This window comes from Vombatus ursinus, unplaced genomic scaffold (assembly GCF_900497805.2).
Source record: "Vombatus ursinus unplaced genomic scaffold, bare-nosed wombat genome assembly UNPS02010461.1, whole genome shotgun sequence".
In the NCBI taxonomy this organism is placed as follows: domain Eukaryota; kingdom Metazoa; phylum Chordata; class Mammalia; order Diprotodontia; family Vombatidae; genus Vombatus; species Vombatus ursinus.
In genome coordinates this window covers 11,813,632-11,831,217 of record NW_020950239.1, presented here as the reverse complement: position 1 = coordinate 11,831,217, position 17,586 = coordinate 11,813,632, and the positions used below count along the sequence as shown (strand labels likewise).

At 41.6% G+C, this 17,586-nt stretch overlaps 1 protein-coding gene across 1 annotated transcript in view; it reads right to left on the bottom strand.

Annotated features, from left to right (window-relative positions):
- Positions 1–17,586, bottom strand: part of FRAS1 (Fraser extracellular matrix complex subunit 1) — a 475,354-nt gene that overhangs the window by 201,985 nt on the left and 255,783 nt on the right. The window contains exons 21-22 of the mRNA XM_027854503.1: positions 1,768–1,920; positions 1,399–1,545 (exon numbers count right to left, since the gene is read on the bottom strand). Of these exons, the coding sequence (XP_027710304.1) occupies positions 1,399–1,545; positions 1,768–1,920 (300 nt within the window). The remainder of the gene's footprint in view (positions 1–1,398; positions 1,546–1,767; positions 1,921–17,586) is intronic.

The window sequence follows — 17,586 nt, the reverse complement described above, 5'->3', positions numbered from 1 at the left end:
CTCCAAATGACAGTGAATCCATTAAATTGGCTCAGATTGTGATGGTCTCTACATGTCAGAATCACAAACTGGCATCAGAAATTATCAGTAAAGCACACACGCACAGTCTAATTTTCCAATCCAGGGCCAGATTTGTCCATCTCCTAAGAGGATGACACTTAATTTTTAGCAAATAACCCAAGATAGAAGATTATTCCATCGAAAATGCACAGCCCTATTTATGTGCTAGCACTCCAAACACACTTGACTTGTGCAGGGGTCACACTGGACATAAAAAGAAGCTTCCCAGAGGAGAAAGCCTTTAATACAATGCATTTTTATCATCTAGTCAATAGCATGGACTCTACTTTGTTCCCACAATGCCACTATTGGGAAGCCAACCCCATCACTATTTCTCTGCTAAGGCCCCTTTGCTTACGTGTCAAACATTCACGTACGTTCATCTCTGTCTTGCAAAATCTTAGAGTTCCCCAGACTATTCGAGATAGTCGAATAAGACGTGTTTCAAACCAGATCCTAGCAAATGGCCCAAATGACAGAACCCTAGCTCAGAGGTCAAGGCTGAACAAAAACAGAGACATCTTCAACTTCTTTGCTTTCCCAAGGCAACAGTGGCATCATGCTTGCAGTCATTATTTAATAAAGAAAAATGGAATAGCTTAAAAAAAACAAACAGCATCTCTAAAGTTGAAATAAGGTAAGTGAAAAAGAACTTAACTAGGAGTGGTTTGCTTACCTCCTACCTTTGCTCAGGTATAAAACCAGTCACACATGCTAGGGAGAACTAGATTTATTCTTCCAGGTTGTTGTTCTGATCTTTTATAAAATTCTATTTTATAAAGATTATATGTATGCAAAAAAATGCAAATTTACATCGATAAACTTCATAAAATTAACCCTCCACTGGACTTCTCCTCTGGTGTCTTTTTTACCATGAAGGCGGGTGTCCTGGCTTCTCAAAGTCCATGCCAGTGGAGAACAAGTTTCTGGAGGCCCTTCTAATCTGGAGGGCCATCAAGTACATACATGTCCAATAAGACAATATGTACATAGAAGTTGTTGAGGGATCAACCTAATTTGGTTTGAAGGGGGTCATCACCAGCATGGCCACAAAGGGATGAATTCTTTGGCCACAGAAACTCTCAAAAACCTTGTCCCAAGTCATAGATGCAATCAGCAGCAGCAGAGGGAATACCCACAATGAGAAAGTTCAAAAATTCTTGACATAATGGAGTAAGTATAAAGCTAAGTGGGGAGGAGGGCACTAGAGAGATGGCAATATCAAAGGAGGACTGTTGATTGAAAAGAAAGAAATACAAATCCTAGAGCCATCCCTCTACCACCAGCCAATGCACCAGATGAGAAGGAAAGCAGAGAGCTGATTAGTAGAAGACATACGTTGGCAGGTATTGCTTTCATCAAGATAGTGCCCTGGGAAACAGGCACTGGTACACAAGCCACTGTGAGACAAGACAAGGTTGGCATCACATGAGGAGCAGGAGAAGGGGCCATGGCCATGGCAGGTTTTGCAGGATAAGTGACACCCTGAAAAAAGAAAAAGAGATGTTATCTTTGAGGTCAAACTCTCCAAAGACCCAAACCCCGGGATCACCTCCCAGATCTGACCTAAGAGCCCCACGTCATGCTTTCCCCCTCTTCGCCCTCATCGCTGGATACAAGTAGGTCCAGAGAGATGCTCACATCCCCAGACGATATCCCAAGCACCTTTGCAGGCATCTCCAGCTTTAGGGTCCAGCAGCTACTCACGTTTACAAGCTCCATTCTCTGTATAGTATCCAGTGGGACAACTAGAAACACAGTGGTCCCCCAGCAGCAAGTAGCGGGCATTCTGACACCTGAGGCAGATGCTGCCAGTGTTGTGGAGGTCAGCCACACATTGTTGGCATAGGGGGTGGCAGTCTGGAAAGCAAAACAATAATAATAATAATAATACATAATGATTAATGACAATAACTATGTTACACAAAAGTCTTAGATGGTCCTGTGGAATGGAAAGGGCATGGGATTTGGAGCACCTGGGTTTGCAACTCAGCCCCGCCACTTACAACTTGTGTGACCTTAAGCAGTTCATTTTATCTCTCTGCCTCAGTTTCCCTACCTGCAAAATGATGGAAAAGATGAAAGGTGAGGTGACTATGCATTTTATTAAGTGTCTACTATGGGCCAGGCACTGTGCTAACTACCTAAACATATATGTGTGTATCTATCTATCTATCTATATATATATATATAGATACACACACAGTTACATAGTTATATATATATATATAAAACATATTTATATACATAGTTACAGAGTTATATATAACATATAGTTACATAGTTTTTATATATATAACATATATACATATACATGTATATCACAACTTTGTAAATATCACATTTGATCTTCACAACAATCCTGGGAAGTAGATGCTACTATGATCCCCATTTTACAGGTGAGAAAACTGAGGCAGACACAGGTTAAGTGCCTTGCCAAGGGCCACACAGTTAGTGTGTATCTTAGGCCAGATCTGAACTCACGTCTTCCTGATTCCAGACCCAGCATCGTATTCATTATAGAGTAACCTAAGTGGTCCCTTGTATATCTAAAAGTATTCCCCTTTTACGTGCCTGTGTGTGACCCATTATGTTCCCAAGAAAAAAGGGTCAATATTCTTCCCTAGAGAACAGGAGAGTAGCTCAAGCTGTTTCCCTTTACCGTCCATACATAAGACACCTGAAGTTGCACCAATTGTGTGTCTAAACATTTCATACATAACTGGGTCCAAGCCCCATGACAATTTTTTTCTGGCAGCTTGGTTGAATGGTCTTCACCTGCAGGACCAGAAGTGACACAGGCCTGCTTGAGACAGAGAGCAGGCCCTCAGTTAAAGACAGAGGAAAACAGAAAGAGCAATCATATCACTGTCTGGAAAGAAGTAGAGCAACAGCAAAAAGAATTGGGGTTCCTTTTGGGACCCCCAAAAGGTTAGGGTAATTTCAATGACCCAGCTCAGGAAAAAGACATGGAAGAAGGGCATCTCCTTTTCTTTTTTGGGGAAAGAGAGGACAATCATTGCACCACATCACCCACATCATCAGACATGGCTGACAGGTTGGGCAAGGGGTTTTTTCCTCTTTCTTTTTTATTCTTTGTAACAAGGGCTGACTCTCAGGGTAGTGAAGGGGGATAGAACAAGGCAAGTGAAGGTGCCATAAAATTAGAAGATAGGAATAAAAATGGTCAAACCAGTAATAGCAGCACCTCAAAGACCTAGAGAGCATCCATCATAGCACCCATCATGGCGCCCACCATGGCTCTATGGAGTGATGCTGAGCTCTCCTCAGTACAGATTCCCTTCCCACAGGGCTGGGCAGCCCACAGTCTGAAGTCTTTGGATTTAACATGTTTGGTTACCTTCAGTAAGTAGCAAGTTAAAGCCTTTGGATACAGCAGAGAAAAGCTTATAAAACCCATCTTCCTCCCTTCTTTGCAGAAGCAGAGTGCTAGCCAGAGATATGGAAAATTTCATATACCATCAGATTTGGTCAGTTTTGCTAAGTTTATTCCTTTAAATTTTTATTTTTATTGTTTGTTACAAGAGATGGGGCACTGGAGAGAAGAGGTGGGGGTATATCTGGAAATAAAAGTGATGAAAAACCAGGAGATATCTATAAACTTTTTTTTAACCAGAGGCAAAGTCCCATGAAAATAAATACCATTAAAAAAAGCATCCGTGTAGGAAAGATTTTTCCGTGTCCCGGCAGGCATGGTCTCCTGCCCCACCACAAATAATTTCCTATTGATCTGGTTATAATTAATTCTGTGGACAAAGAAAGACCTCTGTATAGCTAAGAACTGCTCTGCTCCTTGCCTACACAACAATCATTTTATATAATGGAAAAGAAATAATTATTACATGCTGTTTTAATTGTAGCTGAGGGCTCTCTGTACTTCTGTCTTGTCTTAAAGTAGTGATTACCTACAACTCATCTCAGGCCTTCAAATGACAAACACCCCAACCTGAGAACAGAAACCACTTAAACTCAAGAAAGCATCCATCCAAAAACGGTCCAAGCTCTAGGAGGAAGGAGGATTCTGGGTATCTCTTTTTTCTTTTTTCCCTTATGGATTCAAAGCACTGATGTGCTCATTCACCTAAGAGAACCTCATCTTTAATTCTATCATCACGTCTAGTTCTTGTAGACTGAGAATGCAATTTCTTACAATACTCTCCTTGTTTTAAAATTCCATTGCAACAAGACATTTCATAAGGCCCTCTTAGGTGACTGTAATGCGATTTTACTTAACCAAACATCTATTACCTACTTTCCTCATTCCTCAGCCACAAAAGAAAACATTATCTCAATAACTGAGCCCTTTTTCCTCTGAAGGATTCAAAGTCCCCTCTTTCCCACAGGAGAGAAGTTTCCAGTTTTCCTGCCAATCCAGGACAACATTCAAGAGTGTCCATCTCAGTAGCATTAAGACAGACTCATAAACTTGTTTTTCAACAGCACAAAAAAACTAATGACTCCTGGCCTTCCTCTGAACTTGGAGAGTTTAAGAAGATTTTACGAGTACTCACGCTCTAGGAACAATGGAGGATATCCTGTGAATCAAATTAATCCTCATTACAGTAATTCAGCAAATTATAAGGGGAAACAGTAATGAGACTATGTTCCATCTGGCTCATTGTCAATTTAAAAAACAGACAAACAAAAAAACAAAAAGATCTTCCTCTTCTCTGCCTGTTTCCTTTTTATCATGGCAGAAGTGTGAATGTGAGACACCCATACACATGTCAAATAAGTTGTTTAGATACCAGTTCATGAAATGAAGGAACCCGGTGTTTCATTCCCTGAAGTCTTTAAATTGTGAATGAATATGGGTCCCTGAAAAGACTGAACCCCTTCTGTTTTGAGGATTTGGGATTAGTTTTTTTTAATATGCTCTGTCTCCTGTTCCCTAAGGACATGTCCTTCTATTTAAGAGGTGGATTAGAAGGTATTAGAGCCCATCAGTATCTAATTGGGGCTTTTTCCATGATATGATCAGAATTGAAAGAGCAATGAAAAAAGGAAAGCTTTCTGGAAAGAAAATGGGCACCAGGAAACATCCTGAATTGGGAACAAACACTTGCGGATTTGTCTGATCTCAGGATCCCTAGAAATTATCTACCATTCGTGGGGACAATGTCTTGTATTAACGAAAAATAGACTATGCCATAGGGATATTATATAATTTTAAACTACAGGTGGCCATTTAGTTAAGATACTGGCACAAAGCTGCCTAAAACCAGTGAGATCAGAATTAAGGAGACCAAAATCACAAGACCCCATCTCCTGTAATTCTGTGATTTCCTATGCATGCCAAGTAAAGCACAGCATAAAGATCAGAGTAAATAGAGCCTTATTGAAGAGACGATCAATATGGGGTACCACAAAAACCCAAACCACCCCACAGAAGCTGCTTCAGAAGAGCACTTCATATCCTCATGCACAGAACATTCCAAATACCTTACTCCGCACCTCACTTTCTAATCTAGCTACTATTTACCCATTCTTTGAAATTAGCAAATATACCAATTACCTGGTCACCTAAGCTTACTCAAAGAGAAAGGAGAAATGTAGTGGTTCACATGCCAACCCATTCATTCAAACCTGCGCCTCCCAATGTCATCGTATACAATAAGCTCTCAGATTAAAAAGGCTGGTCAAACAGATGCACTGCAAACCACACTCTGCTGTCTGCTGGTATCTCCAGCATAAGGTTTGTTCCATTGGTAGAGAGGTATCCAACCAACTAGTCTAGCTCTTATTTTTAGTGATAACAGCTCTTTGTTGAGTACAGGGAAGGTGGGGAAGTCAAAGAAGAGGAACGTGAAAATCAAAAGCAGACGTGGTGAGCAGAGGGTTAATCCACCAGAGGAATTGAGGAGATGAAAGAAAGAGAAGTATTTTCTGAAAGATCTGGACAGTCTCTATTGAAGGGTTCAGTTGGTCTGGTCTGGTCTGAGTAAGTGCTGCATGGATTCTGGAGACTAGGCAGGTGGGTAAATTTCAGACTTGGATAGTGATGGGAACTATGAGAAGCTTGCTAATTCTTTTCTGACTCGGGTCGGCTTGGGGTAGAATTTTTGGTCCTCAACTTCTAAGTGAGGGAGTGTGCCCAGATGCAGAGTGGATTGGGGGGGGGGGGGGGTCAATGAGAAAACTAGAGGTTTCTTCTATCTTCGTCCTAAGGCAGTTGGGTTAGGTTTTACTTCACTGAAAAGAAAAATAATAAATTTCTAAACCTAAAAAAAAAATGCCTTTTTTCACAGGGATGGACCCAAAAGTCCAATTCTCTTTGTAGGAATGAGTTTCTTGGCACATCTCAAACTGAGTAACAATGTGAAACATAGTCAGAACTAGGATAAAAGCTGGCTGGCCTTTGTTCCTGGGTGCCAACATGGGGAGGAGTTCCTTTCCATCCTCCAAAAGCCTGCTGCCATGGCTATGACCCTATATCTGGTTCCAGGTTGCCATTTTCAGAGCCCTGTTGCTGTGGTAACCCTCTACTGTGGTCATCCCCCACTGAGGTGCCCCCAGTCTTGCACCCAAAGTAAATTAAATTGAGAATTAAATGAAGTAAAGTAAGGAAAGGATAGCCCATCCCTGGCAGATGAGTCTCAGTCTCTCTGTGACCCTGTCTATACATACACATACACATACACATACACATACACATACACACACATACATATACACACACACACGTTAGAGTATTAGGCTCACTTTCCTGTTTCTAATGTTTGGGGAATTTAAAAATCCTTGTTTCAGTTAGTATCAAAATACTCTCTGTGGAAGAGGAGATCAGAATGACATTTAGATTACGCCAAAACCTAAACACTAAATTTGCCTAAGGTGCAAGAAGAAACCCTGGTAATAACTCTAATATATAGGAGAAAAATTAATCAATAAATAGGCATCTGAGCACTTGGTGTGTTCCAGGCACTGTGCTAGGTGCTAGGAATAGAGACAATGAATGAAACAAACGGTCCTCTGGAGGAGCTTACATTCTAACGGCATAGATAGCAAATGAGTATATATAACAAATACAGTGTCCCCAAAGTCTTAGGGCGGTTTTAAACTTTGATAGTTTGAAATACCTTAAAACTGCCCTAAGACTTATCATGTATGACATTAACCCATAGAAAGTAGTTAAATAGGTAATTTGATGGGAGGGCACTAGCAATTGGAGCAGATAAGGAAAGGTCAAATGCAGAAGATGGTGTTTGAATCATTATTGTCCTAAAGGAAGAGAGGGACCCTATGAGGTAGACGTAAGGAAAGGTACATCTCAAGCATGGGGGAGAGCTGGGGCAAGCACTCAAAGACAAGAGATAGAGCACTGTGTGTTAAGCACAGGGAGAAGGCCAGTTTGGCTGGATTGCAGTGTGGGAAGGACACTAATGTCCAAGAAGGCTGGAAATACAGGTTGGGGCTAGGCTATGTAGGACTTTAAAAGCTAAACAGAGTAGTTAATATATAGATATCCCAGAATAGATATCGTAGAGGCAACAGAAAGATATTATATTTGACTGAGTAGGGAAATGCCATGGTAAGAGTTTTGTTTGAGAAAAATTACTCTTGTAGTAGGAGCATGTAGGATGGATTAGAGCGGACAGAAACCTGGGTTGGGGAAACTTATTAGGAAGTCATTGCAATATTTCAGGTGATGACAGCCTGAACTAAGGCTCTGTGAGGAGAGAGAGGGGCGCCAGATGAGAGAAATGTGAATGTAGAAACAGCGAGTTCTGGCAACTGATCGGATATCTGGGATTAGAAGTTACAGATGATGCAAAGTTTATGCTGCTGAGAGACTAGAAGGATAGTGGTTCCTCCAACAGGAACAGTGAAGTGAAGAAGAATAAAGGCTCTGGGGTGGGAGGATTGAGTTCAATTCTAGACATGTTTAAGATATTTCCAAGATATCCAGTTTGAAATGAACAACAGGCAATTGGCGATGCAGGACTCAAGCTCATGGGAGACTGTGACTGAATTACAGCCGAAAATAACGAATCTAAAAGCATCCTCCATATCTAATCAAATGTTATTTACAATGGTGCAGTGATCAGAAAAACCCAGTAGAAATCCAACATTGTTAAGTTTTCATACCAATTGTTTCAATCAGCAGCAAAAGATTAACCATGGATAGCAGGAAACAAAATGAAGGAATGACCCACTTAAGTCACAGTCACATGCTTTACTATAGCCAGAAGGTGATCCTGGCTTCTCAGAGGCTTTGCCAGAGGGGTTCAGGCTCTCAAAGGTCCTACCACGTAGAAAAGGATCCCAAATGAGTCCAGTTAAGTATAAAGAAGTTGACCAAGACTGGTCACCTCAGGTTAATTTTTTTTGTCACATAAATTCACAAAAACATCAACCACAGGGTTGGGAATTATCAGAAGGAAGGCAGAGAGGGAGAAAGAGAGGAAAAGAAAAAATATGCCACTGTGCAAATACCAATCTCAAAAGCTGAGTGAATGACTCCCAGATTTCTACTTCATTAGACAGATTCTGGACATTTTCTTTACTATGCATTTTGAGAGATGTTATATGTGTTTGTCCCAATGTTTAAGAGAGAAAATATTTTTTAACAGACTATAATAGATTATCTTGGAACAGGAGAGATTTGTAGCGATCAGTAAGTAAATGTGTGCTCGCGCTAAAAGGCACCATGAATTAGCACTATAAACAAATAAATGCATAAATAAATGATTGGGGGAATCATGAATTATGTCATAAGATCCAGCTGAGATACACTTCTTGTTGTAAGCAAGCCAGACAACTCTATTTGTTTCCCAAATAGACAAAACGTGGGTACCTGATAAAAGTTTAAATAGGCTAAAAAAATAATACTTGGGCTTAACAGCAGTAATATCCAACTATCTATAATACTGTAGCTGATGAGGAAGCAGTATGCGGTCACACCAACCCAATTCCTTCTTTGAGTCACCAAGGCTTGGCTTCAAAGATCAGAAGGGAGGGATGAAAGCTTGCTTTGGTCCAAACACTTTCTTCTATGCTTTTGACAATGAATCAAGAAATCTCAAAGATATCATTGTAAAGGTATAATGTCACCGCGATGGTCCTGGGTGCTTCCTTAACTGACAAATGATGATCTATTTAGACAAGCTTAGGTACATAGTAATATATTTTACTGACGGTCTGATAGTAGATTACATTTCTAAAGCACTCAAATTGGATGTTCTCAGGCTATAAATGCAATGTACATAGTTACTGGTTCTCATCAAAGCATTTCCCTTTTTGTCTTTGTCTGCCCAGCACCCAGAACACAACAGGCACTTAATATAAGCTTACTCATTACTTGATGAAGAAATGCTTCCTTGCCCAATTGACCTGTCCAAACACAGGGCAAGTGTGGTCTGACTAGAGAAAATACAGTGTTGAAAGTGTTGTCTTTAAAAAGCAAACTAAACAAATAAAATCAAAATGTCAGATCCAATATCTCTTTCACAAAGGCGATCTGATCCAGTACTTCTTTATGGAATGGGAATGAAAAAATTAGTACTGATGGGATGCAAAAAGGGGGGGGGGGCTCTCCCTCAACTAGTTAGAACAGTGGAGAGATCTCTGGACCTGGAGGCAAGAAGGCCCGAGTACAAATCCAACCTCAGCCACCTCCTAGCTGTTTGATCTTTGGTAAGTCACTTAACCTTTGCCTGTTTGCCTCAGTTTCCGCAAATGTAAAATGGGGATAATAACAGCACCTACCCCCAGGGTTGTTGTGAGGCTCAAATGGGATCATATTTGTAAAGTGCTTAGCACAGAACCTGGCACATAGTAAGCACTTAATAAATGCTTGCCCCGCCTTCCCCTTTCCTGCTTGACTGGTAGCTTTGGGTTCCTGCCTGATTGACCCCTGTGTCTTCAACTGTGTTCTTTTCATTGGAAGATTTGGGTTGGTACTCTCCTCTTCAAAAATATTCTTAAACCAATTTATACTTCTTTTTTGCCTTTCTTTGTATCCCCTTGCTAAGCACACAGTAGGTACTTAATCAATGCTTGCTGACTGAGTATCTATATAACATATAATCTACGCTGGGCATAAAGTTGGTACAGTGATTTCCAACCAATCTGGTACTACATGCCAGCGTGCTGCAAAGATCTTATGGATAACAGCACTAGAATGTGGGCATTGTGGGCAGGCTGGCACCATCATAGATAGTCATTCCTGCCCATGAATACTCTTCTCCCCCATCTTCCCATAAATCTGGAGCCCAGCTCAGGTTTCCCATCATGAGCACATGCAATCGGCAGGGACTTCCACTACAGCCAGTCACAGTCGACAAGTATTTTTTATGCGTCTACCATGGGCCATCACTACTGCAGAAGTCCACGTTTTTCGGTAATTTACTGCATCCTGCAGGTACGTCCCAACACACTGAGAAACCTACATGCATGCGCAGAAAGGCTGACTTCGAAATCTTGTCATCCTGAGAGTACATTCAGCAGTTTCTTTTTTGCGTGAAAATGCTATTAGAAGGCAGCTTGGCTTGGAGTCAGAATTTAAGCATAAAAGATTTTAGACCAGAAAGGAGCTTTTGAGATCTTGTCTCCACTGCCGTTTTACAGATGAGAAAATGGAGAACCAGAGAGGTCCTACGGCTCCCATGTCCTGCTGGGAAGAGCAGAGTCAAGGCTGACAGCCAGGCTCCAATCCAAGCACCAAACCTCTTTCTAGTTATAGGCCCTGGGGAATCCTAATTAAACTTTCTAAAACTTGCTTTCCTTATCTGCAAAATGGGGATCACAATCCTTGTACCATCTACCTTGGGATTATTGGAAATGCAATTCTTCAGAGATACTGAAGTTAGATATAAATGTGGACTTTGCCATCGTTATTGTTCAGACCGGGGACTTCATCAGCGAAAGGGACTGCTGGTATGGAAAGTCCTTCACCAACGTCAATTGGGACCCTGTCTGCAAGTGACTGGGCATCAGATCATGTATTTGGAACTGGAAGGGTACTAAAGCAGAAACAGGCTGGAGCCAGTTCAAACTGGCTGGTAAAAGCCAACTATTCCATTTTCAGCGTGAGTATTTACACCTCAGAAATCGGGAAAGCCTACAGACTTTAAGACCAGGGTTTGATTAATTGTTTCATGGACCGTCTAGACTTAGTAAAGTATTAGTGATGCCGATTAAACTTAAAAGTGTGTGGGGATGCTTGTTCTATAAAAATCACATACAAGAGAAAAATGCAAATTCGTTTCTTTAAAAACATGCCCTATTTTAAATTAAGGTCACATATTCCATTTTTTTTAAATCCAGCAAGAAAGGGAGGCTTTGAAACACTCGAGCAGTCTTCAGTAGAAAGAAGAGTCCATAAACCAGAAGAGCAGAGCTGACACCATCAGTGAAGGGACAGAGAGAGGATGGGGATGCAAATCATCCCTCAAATGACGGACGGGAGGGTGACAAGCACAGGAGCCAAAGTCTGAAAACTGACGAGGGGGACGGGAGAGACCACACTGAAGAGAACAAAGGGAAGGAAGACAGACCGGACGAGAGAGAAAAACGAGCGTGGAAAGAGAAGGGAAAACCTGAGGCAAGGAAGAGAAATTAAAAAGACAACAGAAAGGAAGGAAAAGAGAAGGGAAACTAATAACAAGAACAGCTGACAGAAAGAAATAACATCATCGTGGCACAATTATTATAATGTGGCAAAATGGAGAAGGGTCACATAGGAAATAAAGACCTTGATTCTACTTCTGTTTCTAACCCTGAATTAACACACATATGTATATATGATCCTGGGTTAGAGTCCATGTGATTTATGTATGGCTCAGGCTCCTGTCAGCTCCAAATCTAAAGCCACTTGGTATCTCTGCTACCAAGCTTGTATCTGCAAAACAAGAATTAGCTCCTCTTAAATACACACACACAACACACACATACACATACACACATCCTGCCATGATTTCTTATTATGAGAGGCTATTTGTGAGTGTTTAGGAAAACACTATGTAAACTACATGTATATGAGGTAATAATAGTAATTTAATATTATCGATAACAATACACTCAAATTATAACTAGAAATACAGACAGATGGCAAACAAATCAATAGAATAGACAGATAGATATATAGATAGATGAATGTATGATAAATGGATGGATAGATTGATAGATGATAGATGGATGTTTAGATAGATAATACATAGATGACAGATGGATAGATTGGTAGATAGACAGACAGACAAACAGATAGAAAGATGCATTGATCAATCAACGGATGGATCAACAGATGAGGGATGGATAGATTGATAATAGATGATAGATGGATGGATTGATAGATGACAGACAGATGGATAGATATAGATAGATGACGGGTGGATGGATAGATAAATAGATAAGACAGTTTAGAGGGAAAGATAATGAGTTCAGCTGAGATACGTTAAGTTTAAGATATTTCCAGGACAGCCAGTTTGAAATATCAAATAGGCAATTGGCAATGCAGGACTAAAGTTTAGGGGAGAGAATGGAGCTAGGTAGATCTGGGCATCATCTGCCTAGAGATGACAGTTAAGTCTCTGAGAGCAGCTGAGATGACCAAGACAGAGAATATAGACGGAGAAGAGGACCTAGGATAGACACATACACACACACACAGGTCTCTATGTATATGTATGTATGTAGCAAAACAGACATGCTTAGTTATTTGGAGTTTTTCACTTGAAATTCCCTCTCCAACGGGTGGACACAGAATGCTTACAAAAATTGTTCACCAAATATATCCTGACTACAAAGAAGGGAATGGCACCTGTCAGAAATTACCCTGTGCCCTTTATAAGGTGGGAAGGCAGAAAAAGGCACAAGGAGTGAGAAATGTCTCTGTCCTCCGCAAACGGTCCCTTAAACATCTGACCACCTTTCAGTCACTCATTCAGTACCTATTACGTGTTTAGTAGCAGTCTAAGTTACTATGTTGGGGAGAAGGAAAGAAAAAAGGGGAAATAACTATTAGCAGGAAAAAACAGGTTTTCAGGAAGGATTCCTTTCATAGAATTAGGCAAAGAAAAAAAGGATGTAATCTACAATATTCAAGCTGAGCTGTGACCTCAGTTACATTAGGAAAATTCTGAGCTGTTATTTCATTCATCTTGAGGCTTTTGTGTTTTACTATCTTTGTAGGAGTTCTCTAGGGCTGCTTTGGAAAAAGCCCAGTCTCATCTCCACTAACCAAAGGGAAAAAGGACTTGTCTCCCACATAGGCCAGGACAGCTGAGAGACACAGCATAGAGATGTGACACCGGCAGGTCAGAGACAAAGGGGATGTCTAAGGAAGGCAAGGACGGAAAGAGATCTATAAGGTAATTGTTCCCATCTCAGACCTATTAGTGTGAATAGACAGAAGAAGGCATGAAAGCCACCACATATTTTGTTTCTTTTTTCTTTTTTGGGGGGGGGGGACAAGGAGGGACACTAAAAGAGTAGTGGTCACTCATGGGCCATTCGCAGGCCCAACTTCACTGATGAAAAAGCTTTGACCTGCTCAGTTTCCAACCTGGGCCAGTTCACACTTTTTTTTTTTTTTTTTTGCTTTTTGGTGATGCAATTTGCGTTAAGTGACTTGCCCAGGGTCACACAGCTAGTAAGTGTCCAGTGTCTGAGGCCAGATTTGAACTCAGATCTTCCTGACTCCAAGACCAGAGCTCTATCCACTGCGCCACCTAGCAGCCCCTCCACCCCGCCAGGTCACCACTTCTTAAGCAGACTGCTCCCCCATCATCACTTTAATGCCACATTTAGTGTAAATATCCAATTGGCTTTAACCATCATGCAGCTCAGAAGTCCAGAGCTCAAGCAATCCACCAGCCTCAGCCTCCTTAGTAGTAAGAATTATGGGTAGGTGCCACCATGTCCAGTCACACATTTTGTTCCAGCATTAATAAATATCAGTGATTTTCTGTCTTCCTTCAATAAACAATTTTTTTCCCCAATGAATGCCCACTCTATAGGGTACTGGACAAGGAAAGCCTTGACTGGACTGTCGGTTCATCCTATTTTGTCTCTATATTCAACTGGGGAGCCACTTAGTAAGATGTCTTCTATTAATTTATTAGATTTCAGTGAATCTTCCAAAAAAAGGAAGATAAGACACAAGTGTGATAAAATACATTTTTTAATTTCTGTAACTTTTTAGAAAGAGAAAATCATTAGCATTACAGTCCAACGTGTTATTTTTATTTTCTGGATATTTGATAATCAATAATCCACTAGGCATTCCATATAATAATCTGGGAAGATTTTTCAAAGCCCTGAGCAGAAAGGGAACTCAAAATATAATTAGGAAAGGCTTTCAAAAGAAAGGAAAGGAAAGGAAAGGAAGGTTTTCCAAGAGGGGGAGCGTTTGGTCCATCAACTAAGAAATTCAAAGCACACTATTCATAGCTGAAGATCTAAAATAAGTCAGAGATCACAGGGTTTAGAAGAGGCTTTTGCAATCATCTGGTCCAAAGCCTGCCTTTCATAGATGAGAAAATTCAGGCCCAACAAGGCCTGTCTAAGGTCAAAGGCGAGTGGCTGAGTTGAGATTTCCATGTGCTCTCACTAAAATCAGCATTCCTTCCATCACACCAGACTGCCTCCAATAACACCAGGCAATAAATAGCAACAACCAAGGAAGGGAATAGAGGTGATAAATGTTAGAGCTCACAGAATTTTCCAGCCGGAGTCAAAATTTGCCTCTTGGCAACTTCCAGTAATAATTGTTCTCATATCTTTCCTCTGGAGCCAGGCACAATGAACCTAATCCTTCTACATTTTAGTCCTTCGAATACTTAAGAGTTTCCCTATCTTCTCACAAGTGTTCTCTTTGCCAAGCTAATACTCAGATACTTCCACGGAAGGGACCTCAGACATCATATAGTCCAAGCTGATTCCCTCTGTTGTTCTTCCTCCATTTTTGGAGAGGACCAATGACATCATTTGGCTAATGTCTTGACTTGCTCGTGAATTGGATTTAAGTGAGGCAGAGTTGCACAAAGTCATCAGCCTCACTCTCTCTTCCTGAGTCATCAAAGACCAGTGGCTGGACAAAAATCGAGACGACTGGCGATGGCCCGGGATGCAGCTGAATGACCTTGGCATCTTCGATGTCTAACCGAGCTCCAAGCGCTCCACAGTGCCTGCTTCAGCCACCTTCACGGCTATTGGAACAAAATGTTCTCGTCCGCCCATTGTGCCAGGGAAAGTCTTCATATGCTTGGGTAGACAACTCCCTGACTCATTGATGGGTCTTCTGGTTACCCTCAACCTGGTTTAGCCCATCTGCCAAGACAGTTTTGCCAGGGTGTGGCCACTGTGCACGCTACAGCATCTTGGAGCCACAGGTGAGAGTTGGATGGCAGGTGGATATCAACGGTAGATGAGAAGCCCAGAAAAGGGCTCAGAAAGGCTTTACACCAGAGGTGCTAGTCCTCCTGAACACCCCCACACTCCTGACTCCCTCTCCAACACACCTGACAGGTAATCATCAGCCTCTTCTTGGAGACTCCAGAGAAGGGAACTCACAAGTCCCCCAAACACATCCTGATGTCAAGGTCCTCTTCGAGAACGAAGGACAAACAACAATAACCATATTGGGTCTCTTCAGAGGAATGAGAGATCACTGTGGCTGGACGCAACAGTCACAGAAGAGGCAGCATTTCAGCTAGATCTCACAGGACAGGATGGGTAGAATTTCAATGGGTAGAAAGGAAACACCGCCCCATCCATAATGGCTACCATCCCCATTCTCCGTATTTCTCCTCTCATCATTATCTCAGACTAGAATCATAAAATTTTATGCCCAACAAGGCCCTGAGAAACCTACCAGGTCAAACTCTCTAATTTTACAAATGAGGAAACTGGGGCCTAAGAGGTGAAATGACCTCTGCCCATGATTCTACAGTGATCTGGTGGCAGAGTCGAGACTAGAATACAGATCTCTTGTGTCCTAGTCCAGTGCTGACTCCATGACATCATGGTTAACTATATAGCAGGATGGCGGTCCAGTCCTATGTGTAAGACAGCTCTAAAAAGAAGACAAACACACATTAATTTGGCTCATAGCTGGCCTTGTCTAGAGGCGGAGAAATGCAATTTGGGGTCTCTCCAGGTTCTTTCTAAAATTTAATAAATTCAATAAATATTTATTGGATCCTTCCTATGAGTAAGGTACTAGAGGAGGTAATGAAGAAGATATAGAGATGAACGAGACAGCCCTCGGCTCCAATGAGTCGATATTGCAATCTTGTTGTGAGGGTGAGACAGAGACACAAATAACAGTGATACACGGCAGAATATTATTCATCACCTGGAGGTGTTATGAAAACAGGATCAGTTTTATTTCAGTACCCCATCACCTCTCATGGGGTCTATTTCGAAAGCTTCCTAACAGGACACCGAAATTCTACCCATCCTGTCCCTGCTTCCCTTCTCTTCTCTTCCTCCACAGAGATGCCAAATGGACATTCTGAAACCCAGATCTGACCCTCCGTGCTCAAAAATCTTCAGGGCCTTGCTTTTGTCTTTAAGATAAAATGCAGGGGCAGTGAGGTGGAGCAGTGGATAGAGCACTGGCCCTGAAATAAGGAGGACTTGAGCTCAAATCCAACCTCAGATACTCACTAGCTGTGTGACCCCGGGTAAGTCACTTAACCCCAATACCCTCCAAAAAAAGATAAAATGCAGATTTAAAATTCTGGCATTTAAAGTCATTGGCAGATTAGCTCCTGCCTGCCTCTCCTGTGTTATTTCCACATACTCTGTTTCCATCAAACTAGTCTCCTAGCTCTTCCTCCACTCACTCATTCTTCTCCCACCTCCAGACATTTGTACAAGGGTTCTGCCATTCCTGGAATGTCCTTCTTTCTGCCTCACCTCCACCTCCCCAGCTTCTTTCAAAACATAGCTCAGCCACCACCTCCCACATAAGACCTCCTCTGCTCCCGAAATCATCAGCACACTCCCTCTAGTATAGACTTCGTGTATACTTTGCACTCACTGAATAGGCTTTATCTTTCCCAACAGAATGTAAACTCCCTTCTGGGCAGAGACCATTGGGTTGTTATCACTGTATCCTCAAAGCCAAGAACTGTGCCTTATACAAAGTGAGAGCTTGATATGTGTTTGTTAATCCATTGTTCAATCTATTTCCTTTACAAATAAAAATAGGAACCTGGACCACTGATAAGCCCCACTAATTGTCTCTAATAAATCTCCCCCATACCTGAATTTTCCAGGCCCTTTCTCTTTAGAAACATGGACGACATTTAATTGGAAGGGGAAATCACAGTGAGGCCCTAAAAGGTGTTCATGGATAAAATACATTTGTTAACAAGCTTTCTAAATGGGGGACACATGGCTCTCCTCAGGTTCAAAGCACAAAGAATCTGTGTGCCCTGAAAAAAGAAATGTATTTCAGCATGCAAAGTGAGCCCAATCTGCAATCTCTCTCTCTCTCTCTCTCTCTCTCTCTCACACACACACACACACACACACACACACACACACACACACACACAC